General features: G+C 45.9%; 1 protein-coding gene across 2 annotated transcripts in view; it reads right to left on the bottom strand.

Moving 5' to 3' along the window:
- LOC138579862 (uncharacterized) overlaps window positions 1–12354 on the bottom strand; it is a 513147-nt gene extending 500793 nt beyond the window's left edge. For both annotated transcript variants that reach the window (XM_069650089.1, XM_069650090.1), the window contains exon 1: window positions 12045–12354. In XM_069650089.1, the coding sequence (XP_069506190.1) occupies window positions 12045–12116 (72 nt within the window). In that variant the 5' untranslated portion in view covers window positions 12117–12354. The remainder of the gene's footprint in view (window positions 1–12044) is intronic.
- Between the last annotated feature and the right edge of the window lie 12765 nt (window positions 12355–25119).

Below are 25119 nucleotides of genomic sequence, written 5' to 3'. Positions count from 1 at the left end.
TGTGCACCAAGATCGGCCTTCTTGCTGCACATTTACCTGCCCATGATGGGGAAAATGGAACTTTGACAGAAGCAATATCTTTGCTGACAATTCTGCATACAAAGGTGGAAGATGAAGTTGATCAACCAGATAATGATGACTGGTAATTGTCCCTGTTCTCATGGATTCTGAACTGTCTGGTGAATGCCTTCACGCTACTTGGAGCAATACTAGTATTGGTACTGCTAGGATTCTGCCTCATAAGTATCCTTTTAGGGCAATGCAAGAAGACTGCTAAGAAAGCTGTTGGAATGAACATTTTGATTAATGTGAATGGTGGCCCTTCACCACAGACAGAAGACACCACCCATGAGAATATAAAAAAGTAATCTGCTGGCACACCCAGGGATTACATTTTTTTATTGTCCAAAGAATCATAAGAAATATATTGGGCATTGGGTATTCTGTCAACTGACTGGAGAATGTGGTCACATGACGTGGAGTGTGGATGAGCATATAAAAAATGCAGATGACCTGAGTGGGGTGACAAAAGTATGGATCCCTAAGAAATTAAAGTATGAAGATAAGATGCAGAAGATTGCAGAAGGGGAGGTGGTCGAGGACTCGACCAGAGAGGGGAATGTACAGGAGCAGGTAGGTACATCATCACTAGCTCCCGCCCCCTCACCTCCATCATACTGGAATAGCAGGAGAAGAGCCCTATGCGGAACAGGTATTGTCCCAATACTACATCGAGTATATGAGAGACGATATGCACTCAGACAACCGTATCAAATGTGCACTCGCACTGAAAGGGTGGAAGGACGTCTGCACACATCATTGGACATCGAAGAGCTCCAAACAAAATCTGACGAGAACAGAGTGACGCCATTAAATAAAGATATACAGATGCACTGAAACGATATGCAAATTCTTAGAGGATAAAGGTCGAACTGGAGAAATAAGAGAACATGTAAATGAATACAAAGAAATCATATGCACTAAAGAGACAATCGAGAGAAGACAAAGTGAATGTACATACACAGAAACATAAGTTAGTTAAGACATATAGAAGCTCGCTGCAGAAGAAAACATGATGCAGCCAAACCAGCCATGACAGAAAAATAGACATCAGACTGGTATTGAAACCATTCAAGCTACCTAGGAGACAGACCAGGACTACAGAATCAGGAGATGCTGGAAAAACAGCTTTGTGCAAGGAACACAGAGGAGTCTATTGGCCTAGGACCAAGGATACCACATCAAGGGATAACTGCCAAGCACAAAGGGAGTCAAGAGGATAGGCCATGTACTTAAGACATATTTCTCTTAGATTAAGTGAAGAACAAAACATTTGCCAGAGCCAAGTATTGGACAATCAAGACATGAAAGAATATGTAAGATGGAGTGGGCAAATCTCCAGAGGCCAAGAAGAGCAATGACCCCTAGCCTAATTAAATCAAACAGCAATAAATAAAAGGTGAAACTGGAAAAATGGTGGTCTCATCACACCTGATCAGAAGTCAAAAACAAGGGCTATTCATTAAGCTCCAGATAAAGATAATGGTGTAACCTACACTCCCTTGAATGTCCCAGAACAGAGGGCAGGCTGCAAGGTCAACTATAAAGAAGATACTTTGGCTTAAGGGCTGACCGATGAGAGATGATGGACTAATTGGGCAAGTGGGTAGTAGTCTGACGTTATTCTCTGCACCTGAGTTTCATTTTGCGTATGTGCTGCTAACAAGCCGAAAGTCCAACGTTGAGAGAGAATGCCAACCAATCAGAAGGTCTATGTAGCAACATGCTATACAATGTTGCAAAGGCCAACCCACTGCTATTGTTATGATATAATCAGTATTAAACATATTTAGTTGTGGTTCAAGATGTGTCTACCAGATAAGGGGCATCCAGTGCAAACACTGATGCTTTTATGATATATAGTTATATATATTCCCTTAACCACATAGGATGACACTATAGCTGATGTGCATTGCAGTATAAAGCCTTTGTGTAACTAAAATGCAGTATAAAGCCTTTGTGTGACTAAAAGTGAAGGGTGAGTGCCTGAACCACTATCTGTTGTTCACCAGATTGCCCTACTTAATTCAGGCTGACAATGAAGCAGTACTTTGCCATATTCTTTGAGTCTGGTTATTTAGGTCTGAGATCATTGATAATTCCATCTAGCACATGAGATGCTTCAAGCACACAAGAGACACAAAGGTCCAGGGATGAATACATATCCTTGTTCTATCACATACTGATAAAGGGACTGCCGACAGAAGTACAGGCATCACTAGATAATAGTGGGCATCAAAGCAAAAGGTTGGCCTGAAATACAGGCAAGGATAGTGCATAATTGTAAATGAAAACAGAAAACGTAGAGACAGGCGGCAGAAAATGCTGTCAAGGCAGAAAACAAACTTGTGCAAAAGCAACTGGCAAAATACACAATGGAAGGTGCAATGCTTGTGCCAGATGCTGCAGTAGTGGTGCCCTGCACCACAGAGGGGTTGCCATTGGGAAAATGTCACAGCAAGGCAGCTACATGCAGTCACAATGCACACCTCAATGGGGAACTCCACCACAAGGGAATTACATGCACAGGTGATATTTCCCTATGGGAAGAGGGTCCCCACAATGATGAAGATGGGATATAGAGAATCAGGGTACAGGGCCCTTGGGTCATGTTATATAGGCCAGAGCATGGGGCACCTGGCGTGCACCTGCCCTTTCGTGCAGCAAGCACAAGCACAGGCAATCCAAGTGGCACAGCAACAGGGGTTCGTTCCAGTACAGCCACAGTGGCAGCAGATGCAGCTTCTTCCAGCACAATCACCACAAGCACAAATGTCCACACAGCAGGGTGGTATACAGATACAAGGAGGGACAAGGGATGGTGGAATAGTGGCCGCAGCTGTGACACAATCTCCAGCAGTGGCAGCAGGAACTGCTGTGGTGCTGGGACAGAATGTAGTGCCCCACTACACCGGGGTTGGCGTTGTATGGGGAAATCCTTTTCCTTTCTCACCAAGTAAAACAGAATGCCAGAGTGTGTCCAGTCTTAGCAGACTGACCCGAAGAGGAATCCGAGCTAGCAGTGGAAATAGGAACAAGAGAGTTTTCCTTTCTCATAGACACAGGAGCAACCAACTTCTGCATCAGGGAGGGGGAATTCCCATTATCAAACAAGATGATAGATGCGCAGGGCTTCTCTAGGGTGGTGGTTATGGTTCCAATTACAAAAGATTTAACACTACCATTAGGGATGCAACATATTGTAGCACCACTGCTCTTGTTCCAAAGACACTCCTATCAATTTACTATGGTGAGATTTGGTCAGCAAGCTAAACACAATACCATTCATGGAGAAATGGATGGTGTGCACCAGGCAATGGGCATTTATTGCACATATATGGCCACACTACTCTTGGTGGTGCATGCACAGAACACCCTGCAAACACAGCCCATGTACACAGGCATGTACCTGTCCAGGGCTGAGACCCTACTAGGATGGGTCCCGGGAATACAAAGGAAGGTGTCCCGATTGGCCTCAGAGTTTCTGTTCAGAGCATAGAGCTAGAAGGATCAGATGAAGGGACAACAATAGTATTGCAGCTAGAGGAGCTAGTGATATGCAAAGACATGCTGGTCCTGTGTGGAACAGACACTAACAACATGGAATGTTGTACAGTGCTATGAATCGACCCAACAACTGATAATAACAGGAGTATCAGATGAACAATTATTCTCTGACGAGGAAGAGGAGGGAGAGATGGTGTTTCAGATACAGATACATTGTCCAGCTCAAGTGATGGAAAAACTGGTACCAATATTAACGCAGTTAGTGAAACAGGGGAACAAACACACAGAAGAAGATCTCAAAAAGGTGCCTGAGAAATGATGGACCAAGGGGCCCCATGATGTAGGGGTACTGAAAGGAGTGGGGGTGGTGAAGATGAAACTAAGGGAAGGGGCACTATTGCTCCACACAAAACAGTACCCATTGTCCAGAGAAGCAGACGAGGAAAATATAGTCTGCACTCACTTTGGCAACATGGCATCATCCAGACATCCTCATCGCCATGCAACACTGCAAAATACCCGATAAAGAAATTAAAGGGTTGGTCATGGTACTTCATCCAGGATCCGTCCCCTCTAAACAATGTGGTTGAGGCAGAGTTTTCCGTAGTCCCGAACCCCGTCACAATATTGTGCAACATTCCGACAAAGGCGAAGTACTTCACAGTCATTGAATTGAAGAACGCCCCCTTTTCTATTCCATTGCACACAGATTCAAAATACTTGACCGCGTTTACGTATCGAGGAACTAGATTCGAGCACACTTGACTGCCCCCAGGGTGTTTGTGAGTCACCTAACATCTTTAACAGTGTGATCCAGATGGACCTGAGCAATGTACAAATGCCAAGCGCTCTGATCTAGTATGCTGACGATTTGTTGATATGCAGTGAGATGGAGGAAGAACATAGAGCAGATTCAGTGCACCTTCTGACGTTGCTAGCATACAAGGGATACAAGGTGGAGAAAACAATATTGCAATATTGCCAGGAAGAGGTTGTTTATCTGGGACAGATAATATCCATTGAAGGGTGCAGGATAACACCACAGAGGGTACAGGCAGTTCACTCCACATCTCGCCAATGCAAAGTGAAGGAAATTCAGAAGTTCCTGGGACTGTGCAGCTGTTTCATGGCATGGGTGTACAATTATTTCACATTCACAAAACTCCTATTTCAGGGCCTTAAGGAGGCATAAAAAGAGAAGAGGGAACTAAAATGGACATCAGAAATGAATGAGAACTTTACAGAGTTAAGGGATGCACTGGCCCACATGCCAGTTCTGGCCACCCCAAACTACAGAGAAAGATTCTGTTTGTTCTCGCATTCAGATGGCTCAGTTATGACAGCGGTCCTCACACAAAAGAACCCACAGGGATAGAAGCCACTGGTATATTACATATAGCTCCAGTGATGCAGGGACATTTCCCCTGCGAATAAGTGCTCACGGTTGCAGCATTTGACATGGAGAAGGGAGGGACAATCACCATGGGGTGCCCTATAGTACTGTATGTGGAGCACTCCCTGTTTGCCATCCTCCAAAAATCCCAAAGCACATTGACCACACAAAGGGCTATGCAGTAATACTGACTAACCCAGCCATTGAAGTAGTGGGGTGCCGTGTGGTCAACCCATCTACATACCTAGCAGAATCTGTAAAGGAAGGGGACTACATACACGATTTTGCAGTGCATATGGATAGTATGGCAGGGAACATACAGGTAAAAGAATAAGAAATAGCAGGGGCAGACATGGTGTATATTGATGGGTTGTCGAGTATTGACCCAGAGACAGGAAAGAGACATACTGGAGCGGCAGTGGTGTGCTACATAAATGGGGATTATGTAATAGCATCTCAACAGCGACTACCCTCACACTATTCAGCATAGGCAGCAGAGCTATTGCCAATAATCAGTGCGTTAAACATAATGGAAGAACACGCTGCTAACATATTTTCTGATTCTGCCTATGTTACATCAACAATACATTCAGGGTTGGCATGGTGGGAAAGGAGAGTGTTCAGAAGAAGTGATGGGTCCCCTGTGCAACATGAAGGGCTGCTTAAACAATTAATTGAGGCACTAAAAGTGCCAGTAGAAGTGGCAATAATAAAATTCCCTGTCAACACAGGTAAACAAGGCAGAATACCATTAGGAAATGAAATGGCAGACAGAGCAGCAAAGGAGGCAGCCTTCTTACACCCAGGGGCAAAATACAGAACACAGCTCATGGCAGCAGAAAGGAAGGTGGGTGAGGGGGAAGGTAGAAAATAGAGTTTAAACACAATACCCATCATCCAAATCATAGAGCTGCAAGGAGAGGCCCCAAAAGAAGAAAAAGATGTATGGATACAGTGTGGGTGGTGCTCACTCTCACCTTTGGACTTGATTTGGGGACAGAATAGCACATGGAAGCCTGTAATGCCCAAAATATTGCTAGGTGTAGCACTGGAACAGCTGCACTACCTCACCCATTAATCTAAAGAAAGTATAGAGGCAGAAATAAATGAAGGATGCTATGTGCCAAATTTGCATCAGAGAGTGGCAGAGTTCATGGGAAACTGTTTGACGTGTCAACAATTTCTGTCTGGTCATACTTTGAAAATGGGCCCTTCTGGCACTTGCATACGGATTATGTTGGTTTGCAAGACAGACGTGCCTCCTATAGGAACATGATTATTGTTTTCTGTCCATTTTCACATTGGCTTGAGGTGGGACACTTTGCAGAAAATGAAGCAAAATCTGCAGCAAAATTCTTGGTGAGGGAAGTGTTTCCAAGATGGGGAGTATGCGAAGAGATCAGGTCGGATAATGGCAAGCATTTCACCAACAACCTTTTTGACGGGTTTACATGTCTTTTAGGGATAAAACATTAGCTTTTCACAGTGCACCGGCCACAGGCAAACAGGATAATTGAACGGCTCAATGACTTACTTAAAGAACGCTTGGCAAAACTAACATCTTCTCTGTGCCAAAATCGGCTTGCTTGCCTCCCCCTTGCTATTTTTGCCCTCCTTAACTCACACAGTGTGGATCACCACTTGACTCTGCACAAAATTGCAACAGGTAGGAGGATGAATGTGCCTGTCCTTCCTAGACGTTCAATTTTAGATGCTTACCGTAGTTTAGAGTTCCTCTGTGATGAAATGAAGAATTACCTAACTGAAATGACAAATATGCTCGGCTACATCTCCCACCAGGTGCAGCGACCCACATGTTGGCTGACCAGCGTTGAAGATCACACAAGTACACTACAGGGGAAGATCTTCCCGCAAGCACAGCATCTCTATCATGGAGATAGAGTTCTCATCCGCACATGGTAAGAAAGTGGAAGGATTCAAGGTTTTGCGGTCCCTTCAAAGTTGTCTACACTACACCAATGGCAGTGAAGATCAAGGAAAGAAGGGCATGGATCCATATGTCCGATGTTCTCAACAGCAGCACAACAGAATGATAAAGCATCACCTAATGGGAAGTATACACCAATTAACATTGACATTGTACACTGCTATAAAACTGTACAGAAGTCCTGTAAATGAAAGAGAAGATGGGCCACAAGATCAGGAGCATATGTTGCACAGCAAAGCCCACTAATGATGCCGCCAATGGAACACTTACAGAGGCAGTGGAGGAGATAGGAACAATACATGAAAAAATGATAAAAGAGACATAAGACATCATGTCAAGCACCTGGCTGGAATACTATTTGCCTGGGTTCCAGATTGGCTGGCAGCAATGTTCAAAAATATTGTGCCTGTGCTCGCCGTGATGCTCATAGCCATCTGCATAAGCTGGTGGGTCATCGGCTGGTGAATTGTTACCAAAGAAAAGCATGTCACATAATGTTAGCAAATAAAATTGAGCTGGGTAACGTGTTAGGTGAGGAGCCTCCAAGCGTGAATGAGAGTGAGGATGATGTACATTTAATTTTCAGAGCACCCCCACAAGACATAGAAAACTATGAAGCCCTTTGGAGTGAGTGTTCACCGAATGCGACAAAGAGAAGTAGATCGAAATATCGATTGAAGGGGGGAATTCATTAAAGGTGCTAATTCAGCATCAGATAGGGGGCACACCTACCACCTTCGAGGGTAAGCAAGGGGGGGTGGGGCACCTCCCAGGGGGGTGAACAAGGGTACAAAAACTACAGTCACACCATGAAAGAAGGCCCTGAGGAGAAATAAGGGGGTAGATATGCATTGGGTGTACCATCGACCAGGGAAACTTTCTACGCCAGAACAAAATATAGAAGAAATCCCAGATAAACACATTTAGCAGGGAGGGCCACAGGTGTCAGGGAGGAGGGAGATGGAGCCCAAGCAGTGTGTCACAGGCAGACCGAAGCAGCTAAGACAACACTGGGTGATGTAATAACAGGGTGGCATGCCAATCCTGCTGGCACTCGGGGGCAGAGGGGAAGTGGACCAGAGCTAGAGAATCATTCACATAGCTATGAGTGCCTGCCAGTAGGTGGATATGGGAATGGGAAGCTGAACGAAGTGGCGTTCCAGGGAGGACCAATCAAACTGTACGTTTCTATGTCCCTGGGAGGTGGTCAGCCTTCAGAGTATCCACCACAAGGTTTGCAAAGGACGTTATACAGCAAGTACTGTATGAATGACTCCCTTCCCATCAGAAGCAAGTTGTCTCATGTTCCTTATTCAATGGTGCTGACCAATGGCAGAATAATAAAGTCTCAGCGGTCAGCACAAATGTTATTTTACTAATTGCAAACTGTTCCAAGGAGGGGTGAGAAGTGATGTGGTGCCACATGGGGAAGCGATGAGTTAGAATACTGCTGATTGGTCTGATCCAATCACATTCTGCTAACATACGTTTAGCCCTAAGGATATGACGTAGCTTAGCCAAAGAGTTTCTTGAAAACGCTTGAAAATATGAACATTTGAGATGTAACTGTTGCCTTAACCATTGTATTCATAGTATCAAGGTAGGAGGTAGAACACTAGAAAAGATAGAACACTGCACTGATCATGGTAGTTTAGGGAGTGAATCCTGCTGCTGGTTGGTGGGTTATCAGGAGACAGTGCTCTTCTGTATCAGTTACTATTAGGAATTGGTTTGTAAGAACCTTGTGCACCTGGGCGCTGGATATTTAATACTTTAGGTTTATCCAATCAAGTTGCATGACTTCGGTTGAGTTTAAGTGCTGGTTTATTAACATACAAAAGCCGACACGTGTTTCGACCCAACAGGGGTCTTTATCAAGGCATGTTTTATATGATATGATATGGCATTTATAACGCGCCTATACACAAGTATTTCAAGGCGCGATGAGGCAGGGGAGGGGAAACAGAGGGAAGACAGAGACACTGATCATACTAGGCCAGGTGACATTGAGACCGTGCAAGTGTAGGGGATGGGGAATGGGAAAAGTGCAGGGGGAAGGGGCGGGGCAGTGCAATACATAGGATAAACAGTAAAATAATAAATACAATAAATGAAAGTGTGGCCAGCTGGTGGCAAGTGCAAGGGTAAGTGCAGACATCTGGGTCAATTGCTGGTAGGGGCTTTAGGGATACAGAAACAGTCACTGAGTGTGAGGGTTGCCAGTGGGGCAGAGCAGGTGTGCAACTGGCGGGGAGGGGACCTGGGCCCGATATCAGAGGGTATCCAGGTAACCAGTGCAATTTCAGATTCAGCCAGGAGATCAACAGGGGAGAGGAAGAGAGGAAGCAGAAGCAAAGAGGAAGGTCTTAAGGTGCTTCCGGAACCGGAAATGGTTCTTCTCAAGTTTTAGAGAGGCAGGGAGTCTGTTCCAGAGGGAAGCCCCAGCAGATGAAAGAGATCGACCACCAACTCGCTGCTTGGAGAAGCGACTGATCCTGAGGGAGTTGGTGGCGGATGAGCGAAGAGCTTGAGACAGAAGATATGTAGGAATAGAAGGTGGTAGGTATTGAGGTCCCAGGCCCCAGAAGGTCTTGTGGACAATGCAGAGGGATTTGAACTTAATCCTCGCCTCCACTAGGAGCCAGTGCAGGGATTTCAGTCCTGGAGAGATACGATTCCTGAGCTTGAGGCCAATGACAAGTCTTGCAGTCATGTTTTGGATGAGTTGCAGAGGGCGGAGAATAGAGTTATGCAGATTTAGAAAGAGGCTGTTGCAGTAGTCCAGCCTAGAGAGAACCAGATCGCTGGAGACAGTGAACTTCTGGGGGAAGGAGAGGAAAGGAAGAATACCTCTAAGGAGGTGCAGCTGGTAGTGTGACTTCTTAAGACGTCAGAGATGTGAGGAGCAGAGAGCGGCGATGCGGTGGGCAAGAAGTGCCAGGTATTGGTTGAACAGCCAGGGAGAGAGGTTAGACCCCTGGGGAACACAACAGGTAGAGATAAAGATAGAGGAGAGGAAGGACCCAAGTTGGACCTGGGAGGGTCGATCCAAGATGAAGGAGCTCAGCCAAGCCAGGGCCTGATCAGTGATACCCAGGTTATCACGGAGACCACGGTATAGGTTCAAAACATATTGGTTAGGTAATGTGCTTCAACGTGATGCTCTGCTGAGTAGCAAGAGGTCAGGCCAGCAAGGCCTCTGCAAAAAGATGAGCGTTCACAGTGACCTTTCGATGAGATCATCATCACTTCTATTGTAGCGGCCACAGTACCAGACCTGAGCAATAGCTCGATGATAGAGGTGACCGATGTGATTGTTCTTCTTTCTCATAACCAGCAGCAGCTAAGCAAAATGCCCCATAACAAAATTGTACCATAAACTGCATGGGCCAATTGTGCATGCAAGAGTCACAATACACCACATGGCCTCATTAAGAGTTTGGCGGTGCAGTAAAAAAGTGGCAACAGTGGGGTAGTTGCCGATTTTACTACATGTCCAAATTGAGAGCTTCAGCATTACAATTCTTGGACAGGGCCACCTTTTGTGTGGCGCTAATGTCCTCCCCACAAAAGCATTATCACTTGAGATATTTCCACAAGCACTGGTACCGCATGCAATAATCTGACTTTCCCCAACAGCGTCCTATGGGATTGTAAATTGGGGAACAACTGAAGGGTTTTCATTGCATGACTGAATCATGCAGAACCTTTAGGTTTGAGGCACAATTACTGCATGAGTTACCACGGTAAGATCTTGGCAGTACTAGCAAAGTTAAAACTATCAAACTCTTAATAAAGTCCAATTAGAGAAACATCGGTGGCAGTAACAAGCCCCATTAGCCAGAGGTGTTGCTAGGTCTGGAAAAGATCTGGGGCTACGCTAATGTCGTGGATAGCTAGCCTCTTTGTTGTAGCCCCTGAGCTATCCGGAGCTACATTCAAAAGACACTGGGCCATAGCCCCCTCTGCCCCATCAGAGCAACCCCTCTGTTGTTAGCCTGCCCCTGCTCACCCTGCCACTCCATCCATCTGGTGCATCTGACATTCACCTATAAATGCAGGCCCATGCACACTGTTAATAAGAGATTGTTCTTATAAATAGAAAACTTGTAAGTCTCAGGGAAGATAAATGCAAACCACTCGGTGTGGAAAATGAATGATGTATATTGTTCCCTACTTGCTTGCCACACCTGCACTGATCTCAGGAACTTGTTGCTTAAGCCCTTGTTCATGAAGCCAGGATTCACTCTAGGGATGCAACCATGTAGTTTCTACTCTCATATATTAGCCACCGTCCATAAAGGAGAGATATGAATATTAAAACAACATAGCTATGTGCTAAAGTTTTTAGAGAACCCTGTCTCTAGTTGCATATTTTAGTTTATAATGTGCAACTAACCATTTTGATGACTGTGCTATGGCTGTGTGCAGTGTGCGCTATTGTTAAAATTGAAGAAGCCTGTAATGTGCATTTTTAAATCGGTTTTTAAGAGACGTAAACAAAACAAAAAAACGTTTAGCACAGAAATGAGTCCCTCCCTTTGCACCGACGCCTCCCCTTGGGGCCAGGGGACTTGCATCAGGACATAGGGTGTAAACCACAGGGATCACCTTACCTCACCTGTTCAGCCCCTAGCCATTCCTGGTAATCAATGACTTTGGCCCTCATGACAGGTCAGGCGGTAACCGTGCTGGTTAAACCGGCAGTATGCTGCCGGACACGTAATGATTTACCGCCGCCTTACTTGCGGGAAACACCGGGGCATTATAACCCGGCGGTCCGATAAGTCAGGTGCCGGTAAAATGTTGATCCCCATGAGTGGGGACCACGGAAGCAACGGTACCTTTGATAACAGTGCCAGTGCTTCTGTGAAAAGCTGCAGACCGGTGCCATTCAGCCCACCAGGTCTGACCCTAGTGGGCGGTATGGCACCTGCCCGCTGTTACGTAGTTTGCCGGTCTAGAAACAACGGCGCCGGTAAGATTACCTGCACCGGTGTTTCCGGACAGGCAAACTTGTAATGAGGACTTTTGTGTTTTTATTCAAATGTGCACCTTCATGACCACTAATGCCCCCTGGCCTACTTGTTCTGAGCAACATTGCACAAACACATGGTCCAATACCAGAACTCTTACCATCGGAAGATCCATGGAGGGTGAAGAGCTGCCACTTGACTCATCATCGGTCTCAGAATATGATCCATTCATTCCTGCGCTTTCAATCAAAGTGACTGCCTTTTAAATCCAGGTGTACTTATAGAACTGGAGAGCTTTCCCCTTCAGATGAGTAGATGCCCCTCTGTGCACCCAGGTACTATGACAAACATCAGGCAGCAGATCTTGGAGCAATCGTTCTGGAGAAATGCCACTTGTTGTTGTAGTGGTACACTAAAGCTTTCTGATAGTCTTTCCTGCCATACAACGGGTCCCTCACTCTTCAAGCTAGCTCACATCACAACTGCTCGCTGAGAGTCAGTTTCCTGGAATCTTGACATCACAGCCAATGAGATGTTCTCTGATGACAACACAAGAGAAGCCGTGTGGAACGTTTACATGGATACCATGGAACCAGAGCTTGCAATATGACATCTGCAGAAGCATGTCTTTCTTCCTTTTATTAGGCACGACCCTATTAATAGCTGCAATATTAAAAGATGACAGAGCGAATGGCAACAGAATTGAACAGAACAGACTGGTAAATAGGAGATATAATAATCTATAGTAGAATAGAATTAATTCATTGGTTACAAAGGCCTCTCTCGCTAGAGTACCTTATACTTTGTTATATATAATTTGGTGATTTCGATAGATAGATGGGAGAAATATAAAGTGAAAGGTGAAGGAAAGCAAAGTTCTGTACTAGATTTCTTGGAATTTTGCAATCCTACACTGAATAAATACTGCAATAGCTGCTATTGTAAAACATGTTGTACAGTATGCGCAGCTGAGCAAAGCGAGTTGCAGTTCTAAAGTGATCAAGTGACACATGAAGTGAGGAGACCTTTCATTAGAGCCAACTCTTTCTTCAGAGCCAAATCAGACATAGGCATTTCTGGGCCCCACACCTACTATGTTTGTGATGTGACACAGAACACGAACAGCTGCAAATTCTGTTCTGTATTGTATTACTTCGGGAATCTGAGGGTAGAAACGTGCAAATGCAATTCTGTGTGCCACCCTTAGTTCTCTAAAGTGACTTGCTGGAAAGATACCTGGAGGGGTGGCGCTCTAAGGGAAACTCTCACTCTGAAAAGGTGTGTTGGGGAACCTGTAGTAGAAATGATTAAACTGTGCCAAAGGGACAGACCATATGATGGCAACAGAGGCAAAAGAATGACACGAGAAGGATTGCATCATTCCTGTGTCCTTGGATTATCTGGCATTTTATGGGGAAAGTTGGCTTTGATACTGCCAAGGGCAAAATAACGGCCTGCTGTATTGGAGGGTAAAGTGCCTCCACTGGAGTACTCTAAGGGTGCAAACTGCAGGGGACTTCGAAAGGGAAGTGTAATGTGCGAACAACAATGAACATTGTAGCACAAAATAAAAAAAAACAGAATGGCAGTTGACATGCAAATAAATACGCAAGCACTTTATCAGTGCCTCAAACTTCTCCTTATTGTGGGAATAACGTGTATGTTGAGCAATATTTCTTACACTGCTCAAATAAATTGGCCCTGCATAGGACACCCACCCCTGTTTCCAGGACTTTTATCAGAATGTAGTCTATTGAAGAGAGCTTTTCCCTTAATGTGAACTCTTAACCTTTTTCTAAAGAGGGCACAAAGGGCTAATTAGGGTAAACGTGTTACCAATGCATGAACCGTTCGATATGCTGTGTAATAATACAATGTGAAAAGCTATAGATACCATTGACATAGACTGCATTGCATAAAGGGATACAGCCCTCACAGGACAAGGCTACTGTGTTGTGCTACACAGGTGTGCAGAAAATGGTGCCCGTTGATATGTAATATGTTGCGCCTATGTCCTCGCATCCAAACCTTTAAGAAACGAGGATCGGACCCTCTGTAGCAAAGCCCTCGCCGGACAAGGCCGCAGTGTGCGATGCAGGTGCGCAGGAGACTGCCTGTTGATAAGTAGTGGGTTGCACCGACGTCCACGCATCCAAACCTTTAAGAACCGAGGATCAGACCCTCTGCAGCAAAGCCCTCGCAGGACAAGGTGGCAGTGTTGTGCGAATCAGTTGTGCAGGAGATGCTGCCCATTGATACGTAATAGTTTGCGCCTACGTTCACGCATCCAAACCATTAAGAACGGAGGATCAGACCCTCTGCAGCAAAGCCCTCGCAGGACAATGAAATGGTGTTGTGTGACCCGGGTGCACAGGAGACACTGCCTGTCGATGCATAATATGTTGTGCCTACATCCATGCACCCGGACCTTTAAGAACCGAATATTGCACTCTCTGCGGTAAAACCCTTGCAGGAAAAGGCTGCAGTGTTGTGCGACACAGGTGCGCGTGAGACACTGCCCATCGATACGTAATACAGTGTGCCCATGTCCACACATCCAAACCTTTAAGAACTGAGGATCAGACTCTCTACGGCAAAGCCCTTGTAGGAAAAGGCTGCAGTGTTGTGCAACGCAGGTGCACAGGAGACGCTGCCCGTCGATACATAATACGTTGTGCCTACGTCCACGCATCCAAACCTTTAAGAACCAAGTATCAGACCCTCTGCAACAAAGCCCTAGCAGGACAAGGCCACTGTATTTTGTGACGCAGGTGTGCAAGAGATGCTGCCCGTCAATATGTAATACGTTGCAACTACGTGCAAGCCTCCAAACCTTTGAGAACCGAGGATTGGACTCTCTATGGCAAAGCCCTCACAGGTCAAGGCCATGGTGTTGTGCGATGCAGCTGTTTGGCGATGAAGGGGTAGCGGCGCACAGTGCAAGCATGCAGCACAGCCATTGACCAGCAGCGACCCAAAAGAGTAAGAAAGGTGTGAGAAGTATGAGCAGCCACTACTGCTCTCTATTAAACTTCCAGGCCTTTTTGTGTGTACTTTCACCTATCATCTGACTTAACGTACACTGTAGCTGCACAACCCTAAGCCCTCCCCTTAGCTGTACTTGGTCATTTTTGGCCTTTTTCTAGGCCCCTTTTGAATTGTGGTTACTGTTGCTCTGTGTACTGTGTCCCATTAGGCTCTCTCCCACTCTCCAGGTCTATGTCATCTATTGTTACTGCTGTGCTGTGAACTGTGACCCGTTAGGCTTTCTCCCACTGCCGAGGTCCCCTCATCTGTGGTTACTGTGTGCTGTTAACCGTGTCCTATTAGGCTCTACCCCACCCTCTATTTCCCCACCTAGTGGGGGGTACTCTTTCTTCTGTTGTGTGTCACCTTCTGCTCCTCCTGTGTGCTACATCGGTGTTACTCCCTGTGTGGTGCTGGGCTGTGCATCTCTCCACTTTCTCTCTCACTCCCTCCTCCAACTTTCCTCCTTGCCCCCCTATGGTGCTCTCCATTTCTCCCATCTTCTCTTACTGCTATTCTATCTTCTATCCTATCCCTCTCACTAAGTCTGGAAGGAACACATTGAAAAGGGACATCCTGGTCTCCAACCCATGCCTCCCTATCACTGATACCTACATCGGTGCTTCCTCCAGACAGACTCTCACCAACATCCTCTTTGTGGTTCCATCACCAGACCTATGGACCCCACATCTGGTCTTGGTTCTCTCTATTATCTCTTCCTCTCCCATTAATGGTGGCACTCAGCTGAAGGCACTCTTGGCCTCCTTCCACTACTCCAAGATCATCATTAATGTCTGTTTGAATGGCACCATCTTGGATCGGGGCCCTCTGCCCAATCTCCTCCTTTTCGATAGGCGGCTTCCTCATTTTATCAAATTCCTTCCTTCTCCTGCTACTCCTCCTAGCACGTCTCTGGTCCTCTGCCATCTATTTCTTCCACCACCTCTCTGGCGCCTTCCTCCTCCTCTCTGGCTACTATGCCACCTACAGCTTCCAGCCCACTCTTGGGCCCCTTCCACCTCCTATGCAGGGTGTACCTCAAGCCTGTACCCAACCCCGGAAGGCTTTCAAATGTGGCAACCTGCTCCACGTCGGTACTCTTAACTCTCGCTCTGCTGTCAAACACTCCTCCGACATCTGCCACCTCTTGACTTGGGTATCCTCGCTCTCACAGAGACATGGTTCACGGTCAGCTCTGTCACAAGTTTTGACACTCTCCTCCCTCAATGGCTACAAGATCCTCTCTGAACCCAGAACCAACCGACCTGGTTGTGGAGTAGCCCTCATATTTCCAGAGTGGGTCCCTGCTTCTGTCATTCCTACGCAGGTCTACTCCTCCTTTGAATGCCAGGTCTGCAGGCTCTCTATCTCTCCTGGCCACTTTCTGACTTTGGCGACCATCTACAGGCCACATGGCCAGGTTGCCCTCTTCCTCTCTGAGTGGGCTGACCTCTCCTCTTCTCTCCTTGCCTCTATATCTCACTTCTCCTCAGAGACCTCAACATCCACCTGGATGCTTCTAATCCCTAGTCTGGGCTACAGGCTGTCTTTCCATTCTAACCTCTGGTCCGAAACACTCTGCTGGTCACACCCTGGATGTTCTCATCTCTTTAGACATCGCCCCCTCTAACCCTCTCACCACTCCTCTCTCTTGGTCCGACCACTTTCTGCTCTCCTTTCACCTGAAACTCTCTAACCCTCAGGCTAAACCTACCCCAGCACTTCCACCTACCTTCTCGGTCATTCAGCCCTTTAAGCGTGTGTCAGTGGATGCCTTTGCCATACTTTCTCTGCTCTTCCCATGCCTTCGGCTGACTCACACTCTGACACAGCCCTCTCTAACCTTGATCTTTCATCTCCAACACTCTGGATGTCGTTGCCCCTTCCATGAGAATACATGTGAAGCCTACCTCCAAGGGCAACTCTTGGTATGACTATGACCTTGCCGTCCTGAAACGCAAATGCAGGGTGGCTGAGAGTAAGTGGAGGGCTCTGTATGCGTCCTCTGAAAAACTGGCCTGTCGCCTACTCCAAAGGCAATACAGACTTTCTGTCCTGTCCAAGAAGAGAGCCCACTGTCATGATGCCTACCTCTAAGGAGCCAGGTCCGACCCAGCAACCCCAGAGGCAGGCATCATTCCCCCAGGGAAGTGCCAGCGGGCCCAAGCTGGGGCCCTTTGGACACAGTCCTGGCGCCTTAGGCGCCAGGCTCATGTTGGACCCCTGTACTGGCGCCTTAGGCGCCAGGCTCATAAAGCTAGACAAGTGTTCAAGTGTTTTAATGTGCACTTACCTGATGCAGACCATGCTGCTACATCCAGGCCCTCTTGAGGCCTGAATGGAACTACTTTACCTGTTGGACTACTTTCCCCTGGGTGTGGTCGGGGAAGGATACATACCTGATCGGTGGAAGGATACATACCTGGAACTTCTTCCAAAGCTATTTAAACCACGCCCGATCAGCAACTCACGCTTCGCGTTGTTCTGCTCCTCTCAGCTGGACGCTCACCGTGTCAGCTCCTGCATCTGGACTTCAGCCACGCCTGTCAGCATCCTGGGTCACCTGCTAAGAGAGAATTGGGGAGAAAGAAGACCTTACCTGCTAAAGCTGCATCACGGAGACATCACTCAGACAGTCCTGAAAGGGAAGACATCATTTTAAAAGCATTTCGCTTCGATCGCTGCAGCGCTGCATTTCACTCACCTTTCCTGGGCACCTCCATCTTCAGCAGCGATCATCCGGATCCGCAGCCACTTCCCAGAGCCTAGAGAGAAAAAGACAAGAACACAAGGTGAGAGAAGGAAGGGAATAGGAAAAGCTCAGTTTCCTTCTAAGACTTACCTGTTGGGTCATTCCCATTTCATTTCGGGTCCTGCCGCTTCCTGGCATTCCGGACCCCGGCCCCTATGGGGAAAAAAGACGAAGACATTGAATGAGCGAATGCAAAGACATTACCCGAACGCTCATCCAGAACTTACCTGTCATTTACTGGAACTGCACGTTTCACTTCGGGTTGGCGCCATATCTCTGGCATTCCGAACCCCGGCCCCTAAGGGGAAAAAGACATAAGCGTTAGCGCTTGCTGCAATACGACAATGAACATTATTATTAAGCTTGAACTTTTGAACTTGCTACAGAACTCTTACAGCGCCTTACCTGAATAGTCAAGCTTATTTGAACTCCCATCAAACCTCAATCCAGTGTAGTAACTGGGTTTCAACACGCCCCTGCATCAGAAGCAGGATGGAGAACTCATCCTTCCAGACCCTAGGGTGAGACTTCACGGGGAATCGAAGAAGGGTATCGTGGAGGGTTGGAAGGGAGTGGGAGGCTTGAGCATTATTCCGTCAGTGGGTAATACTCCCTTTTCACGCAGAGGGGAATATTCCTGCGAGCCAGAGAGTCCATCTTCAGAGCCCTGCGCTTCACCATAGAAGAAGCATCAGCACTCGAAGCCAGACCTGCCCCTCCGTGGGAATCAGATGAGCGTGACACCCACATCCAAGCCCACATCTCTGCAGCCTCTAACAACACAGCAAAACTGGCATTCCGGACCCCGGCCCCTATGGGGAAAAAAGACAAAGACATTGAATGAGCGAATGCAAAGACATTACCCGAACGCTCATCCAGAACTTACCTGTCATTTACTGGAACTGCACGTTTCACTTCGGGTTGGCGCCATATCTCTGGCATTCCGAACCCCGGCCCCTAAGGGGAAAAAGACATAAGCGTTAGCGCTTGCTGCAATAAGACAATGAACATTATTATTAAGCTTGAACTTTTGAACTTGCTACAGAACTCTTACAGCGCCTTACCTGAATAGTCAAGCTTATTTGAACTCCCATCAAACCTCAATCCAGTGAAGTAACTGGGTTTCAACACGCCCCTGCATCAGAAGCAGGATGGAGAACTCATCCTTCCAGACCCTAGGGTGAGACTTCACGGGGAATCGAGGAAGGGTATCGTGGAGGGTTGGAAGGGAGTGGGAGGCTTGAGCATTATTCCGTCAGTGGGTAATACTCCCTTCTCACGCACAGGGGAATATTCCTGCGAGCCAGAGAGTCCATCTTCAGAGCCCTGCGCTTCACCATAGAAGAAGCATCAGCACTCGAAGCCAGACCTGCGCCTCCGTGGGAATCAGGTGAGCGTGACACCCACATCCAAGCCCACATCTCTGCAGCCTCTAACAACACAGCAAAACTCTTTAAAACCTGCAAGGAGCGGGCCATTCCTTCTGCAGTCTCCACCTCTTCTGTTCCCTCCCAGGCCCTCTGTATGGCCCTAGCTTCTCACTTCACCTCTAAAACTCAGGACATCCTTTCCTCGCTCTCCACTTCCCCTTCCCCTCCCTCTACCTCTCTCAGATCTCTGGACTCCTCCGCCTCTCCTCCTTTCTACTCTTTCTCTCCGACAAACCCTGTTGACCTTTCTAGACAAGTCCGATCTATGAAAGTGTAGTCCAAACAGGTGCTTCCATGCTCCTTCAGAACCATCAAGGACCCCAGTAACACCCTTACTCCAGCCTTGGCCAATTTCTGCAATTGCACTTTTAGCACCGGTTCCTTTCCCTCCCGCTCAAGCACTCCGTTGTGCACCTCCTCCTCAAAAATTCTTCTGCCAATTCTACTTGTCCAGCAAACTATCGCCCGATCTCTATCACTCCTTTCCTAGGAAAACTCCTGGAAAAGCTGGCCATCTCCCAGCTTATGCTCCACACTGAATCTGTTGTTATCTCCATGACCATCAGTTTGGCTTCAAAGCTGCCAGAGACAAAGAAAATGCTCTCCTGAACACCTGTGAAGATCTGCTCACTAATCTCGACTCTAGCCTTCCTTCTGTCCTCATCCTACTTGACCTTTCTTCTGCCTTTGATATGGTCAATCACACCACCCTGATCAAACAACTCCATGAGAATCTGGGCATCAAGGATCAGGCTCTGGAGTGGTTGACTTCCTTCCTCCTGGACCAACCCTCCCAGGTCCAACTTGGTTCCTTTCTCTCCACCACCTCTCGCTCCACATGTGGTATTCCCTAGGGTGCTATCCTCTCACCCCACCCTACCATGTGCACTAACTTTTAGTGTTATGCAGATGACACTCAGCTCTCTTTCAGGCTTCCCTCAGCCTCCTGTTCTCTCTCGCTCATTCCTGACTGTCTATCAGGATAGGTGCACCTCCAATGATCTCTGTCTCAATGCGAGAAAGACTGAGATCCTTCTCATTGGGACTGCTGCTCCCGCTTTCCCTCTCTCACTATCAATGCAACAATAGGGCCTATATTACTACTGTTTAATACTTGTGTCACTTCACCTTTATGGAACCGGGATCAATAAACATTGTGCCATTCCGCATTTTCATTTAACTCAGAAATATGGCTATTGGTAAGAAAAAATAAATGTTTGTTTCATATTGATGTACAACTTTTTATTCTTTCCCTTGATTATCATAAGTTTCTTCAATGTGAACAAATCAAAAACAGGGCTTTCAGCAAATGAAATGCTTGATCAGAGGCGCTGTCTCTATTTTATTTTTCATACACTGCCTGTGTTCTATGATTCTGGTCTAACACTTCCTTTTTGTTTTGCCTATGTATTTTAAACCACATGGGCATGTGATCATGCAGAACACATTTTTAGTCTCGCAATTAGTGATATATTTCATATACCACAACTTCAGTCCCATTGAAACAATTACAATGATGATGGCCTCCTTTGATGAAGGGTAACAACACACCTGAGGCACAGATGCTCCAACTAAGATCTAATAGAAAATGTGCTTGAAAGGGGAAATAACATAACAAAGGGCAGCCACACACCAGGGTCATGCACACTAATGGGCCATTGAATTTGTAGGCATGGGAAGTGGGCAGAGTTAGCACAGTGAGAGAAGCAAAAGCGGGCCTGAGAAAAGGGTCCACCATCTTGGTTTTCTTTGGGCCTCTCTTTCCTACCTTTCCTCTCCATTTCCTGCAGAACAAGGTAATCTCATTATATTGCAGGAAGGAAAGGATCACTTATTGCAGGGACAGTGGTTGGATCCCTTACAGCAGGCCTGCTTTTGTCCAATCCACAGTGACAATTTGCCTTTTGTCTCCCACTCCTTCCTTGATTGTTGCCTGACCACCATGAGGAACATGTCTCTGTATTGGTGTTAAGAGGGTAGTCCTTTTCAAAGTCCTCTACCATAGAGATGAAGTTAGTTGATATCCAATGCTGGAGAAAGTTCTGCCCCATAACCATCCCTGGGGCTGATTAGGTGTACCAAGGCCTGATGCTCTGCCAGCTGTACAGGAAACAGCCACCTCACTGGATGTGAAGGAACCCCTGCAGGTCCCAGCTTAACTCTCTGGACTGGGAAGACCAGAGTAAGAAGGACTCACCTTGTTTTGAAGACCCATGAGTCAGACTCCCTGCAACCAGAAGCCCAAGAGCAGCCAGAATCCTTTTCGCACAACTTCAAACTGTGTTCAATGCCGTTCGAGATGAAAGGGCCTGGCTTCTTTTGGTACACTTGCATCTTCGCACTGCTTGGTTGCATGTTCAAACTGACCTGGCACTATTTTACACTAGTATCACTCTTCCCTGGCTCACCACTGAAAAAGCCTTTAACTCCCTACATCTTACAGCACTGCATCAAACCAACAGGACCTTGCCATTACCTAATTCAAACTTTGCTTTAAACCACTGGAAACTATCATGCCATATGCTGACTTGATCCAGTGGTAACCTCATCTTGCACCAACTTGGACACTTTGGATTACATAATCTGAATGCCGACACAAACGGCACAGAACCCTGTCTTGAAGCTGTCTCAATGCCATCTTGCCACTGGATGAAAATGGCTGGACACGTCTCAAATCTGTTTTGACTACAATAAAAGCACAGCGAAGACCTGTTTGACAGTGTTGAACTATTGAAGAACAAAGTACCTTTAAGAGGCCCTGTTCCCCTGGTTCACGTATGGGACCATAGTGACTTATAAGCCCCCGCTTGAAAGACATGTTGAAATTCCTTGCCTGGTCACCCCTGCTCAAGAACCCAGTGTGCTATTTTATACCAGAGAGAAAAAAATCTTGAAGAAACATTGGTACCTATTAAAACTAGATACATGTTTTAAAAAGTCACATAGAAGACCAACCAAGTATTACCTATAGGAAAGCAAAGAATTTGAAACAGATACTATGCCCTTCGCACTTTGTACAAGAATCAGCACAAACAGGAAGAAACAAATTATGGTCAACAGAAAACATCAAAGGAAACTACAAATGTGGCATGTGCAATTACTGTAAATATTCAGAAAATGGAAAAAAGTACATATCTTTGCGAAATGGAAAGCAACACGAGATCAAGGATTTCATCAATTGCAACTCAAATCATGTGATCTACGCAATTCAATGCATCTGTAAGAAATTGTGGGCAGCAAGAAACCATGACATTAAATATCCTCTTGGCAAACACTTTGAAACAGAGCATTCTGAGTCAAGCATTCATGAGATTAGATTCTATGGTTGGAAATTGTTCGACCTCCACCCAGAGGAGGGAACAGAGAAAAAATATTACGCCAGCAACTTGGATCTGCTATCTGGATTGTTGCATTAGCGGCCTGAATTTTGACACAGAATTGAGACATTTCGTATTAATGATGCACAAGTGGCCAGTAAATCTACACAGAAATGGCTCAACTACCTTGCAATAATAACAGGACAGCAATGGAAAAATGCTGTCTATATGTGTCTAAAAACCATTTTGAATGTAAACAAAAAATTCTTATTTTCTTTACAATCTTTTCCTTTACAATTTTCACATTGCGCTATATAATATGCATGTTGAGATTGCCTTCTCAATTTACCCCCGTAGTGTAGAAGAAGAATTCTACCCTACAATGTAACCCTGTGTCTGGATACAAGTAAACCAGCACCAGGGATCAATTGTTTGGAAGAATGGACCCAAAAACGCGTGGCAGTAGACTCCCTTGTGTGCGACAGTATTCCAGTTGACACAATTAATGCTTTTTATGCCGGCTTCACAAGGACCAGAAAACAGCTGTTACAGTACACAAGAAACAAGAATCCTTAATACTCACACACTGTGAAACGAAAAGCAGAAACATAAATAAGGACAGACACTCTTACCATGGGATTGATAGCAAGTATTCCATAGACAACCAATGCTCCAGTAAGACCGCCAGGTACAGGGGGGTAGGGCTATTCCCACCGGCACGCGTACGCCTAAGGGTCGGAAATACAATACTTGACAAAACGAGGACGCTCCGACCTCAGCCCCACGGCAGTCTCTAGTCCATACCGGGGAAGAGGAGAGGAGTAGTGTACTGGCAGTCTAGTTGAGGAGCAATGGTCACGTGGATCCCAAGAAACAGGAGGCAATCCTATGCAGCCCACAGTGATGAGTTTGCTGCAGGCTAGAGTTTATCTAGCTGCGGTCACATGACCTAAGGGTGCGGCTGATGTGATGCGGGTCGACGTCCCTGCCCTAATCTCCATGGCAACCGCCAATGCAACAGCACGGAGGGAGAAGGTTTTACCAACTTCTTGTGGCCTTGAAGTAACCCTCTTTTAAGAGGAATCCGAAGGGATCGTGAGCGCTGACACCATGTAGAGTATCCCTGTTGTGTCTGAGACGATGGGGAGGGAGCCAGCCTAGTTTGACTCCTGTTGATCCTGGACCGATTCCTGACAAAGCACTAATGAATCAGGAATGTCATTGACTTAAAAATTAGTATTTTCTTTACAATTTTTTCCTTTACGATTTTCACATTTCTTTATATAATATGCAATAATGAATTAGGAATATTACAGGCTCAAGCTTATAACCTGTTTCCGCAACTCTGAGATAATAAACTCTACACACATAATTAATCTAACCCCACATTTGGGTCCGTCAACATCTATTACAAGCAAAAAATCAGGTTGTTACTGTGCGCCATATGCTGCGACGTCATCGCGCATATGCCGCACCAGCAACGGGGTACGTAACTATGTCATCACACAATAGCGTGATGACGTATGTAAATATATACACGGCCATTTTCTTTTGATCTGCATCGGCGAACACGATTGGGAAAATGAGATAAGAAAAAAGAACAGATCTAAACACATATTCAATGTGAGAGTCAGCAACCCACTATACTCCATACTTAGATAGCAACTGGGCCAGCCAATCTAAAAGGATCCATACTCTCTTGTCTTCTCTCACTAGATGGGAAACTAACGTGAAGACAACACCATAGGCATGAGAGATTTGCTGAAAAAATAGCTAGATTGAAACAACAATACCTGAACCTTGGGTATAAAACAACAGACTAGCACCTAATGAAATGTTTATTGCAAGTAAGTATGAAATGGCCATATCGATTAAATATAGTCAACTCGCAATTGACCCAGTATCTGAATTTGATACTTATTCAAATATTCTTGTTCCCTTACTTCACAGAAAAAGTAACTAATGTTATAAACAATTAAAAACAGACCATAATACCCTCCTGAAGAACCATCTGAAGAGATGGAGAAACACGTGTAGAGGGAGTCAAATAAGAAGGAGCACTAAGATTTCATTGTATATATCTGGTACTGTATTGCCAAGAATTGGGCTTGAGGATTGGATGAAACTGTGATTAATTTTGAAAAATACTCTGTATGAATGTATGAACTGAATACAGAACTGATCAATTGTAAAATTGGCAACACAAAGGACAGCAAGATTTTTCTAAAGACTGTCAAGAACTTTGAATTACTGTACAAATATCATGTATGAACACAATACAGAGTTTAAACAAGCAATAATTTGAAACTAAAAATTACTTTTTTGGAGCGCACCAAAGTGTCTTTGTTATTTCTTTTCACTATTTTATACAAGTTCTGCAAAATCTGTGTTCCCTCACGAAGAATGGGGGGAAGATAAGGGAGGAAGAGCGGGGAAGTGCATTGCTAAAATGCTACCTCTAATAATTCCACTGGCATCACTAATTTCCCCGTACAATTTTGTCGCCAGAGGAGTTCAGTGGGAGATTGTGTGCACCCTCTTTTTGCCCATAATTCTTGTTCTTCCACTGGTGCCCTTTTTTGTAAATCATTAATTTGTGTCACTGACATTGAGTTGTACCCTTCACGCCTTTCTTCCTGTATATTTCCTTATATTATGAACTCTCCTTGTGCTTCGCGTCCTTGGTAGGCTGCCTCCTTGGCAGTAGCG

This window comes from Ambystoma mexicanum, chromosome 3p, assembly GCF_040938575.1.
Source record: "Ambystoma mexicanum isolate Mex_15411 chromosome 3p, UKY_AmexF1_1, whole genome shotgun sequence".
Taxonomy (NCBI): Eukaryota; Metazoa; Chordata; class Amphibia; order Caudata; family Ambystomatidae; genus Ambystoma; species Ambystoma mexicanum.
This window is presented reverse-complemented; position numbering and strand designations above follow the sequence as displayed.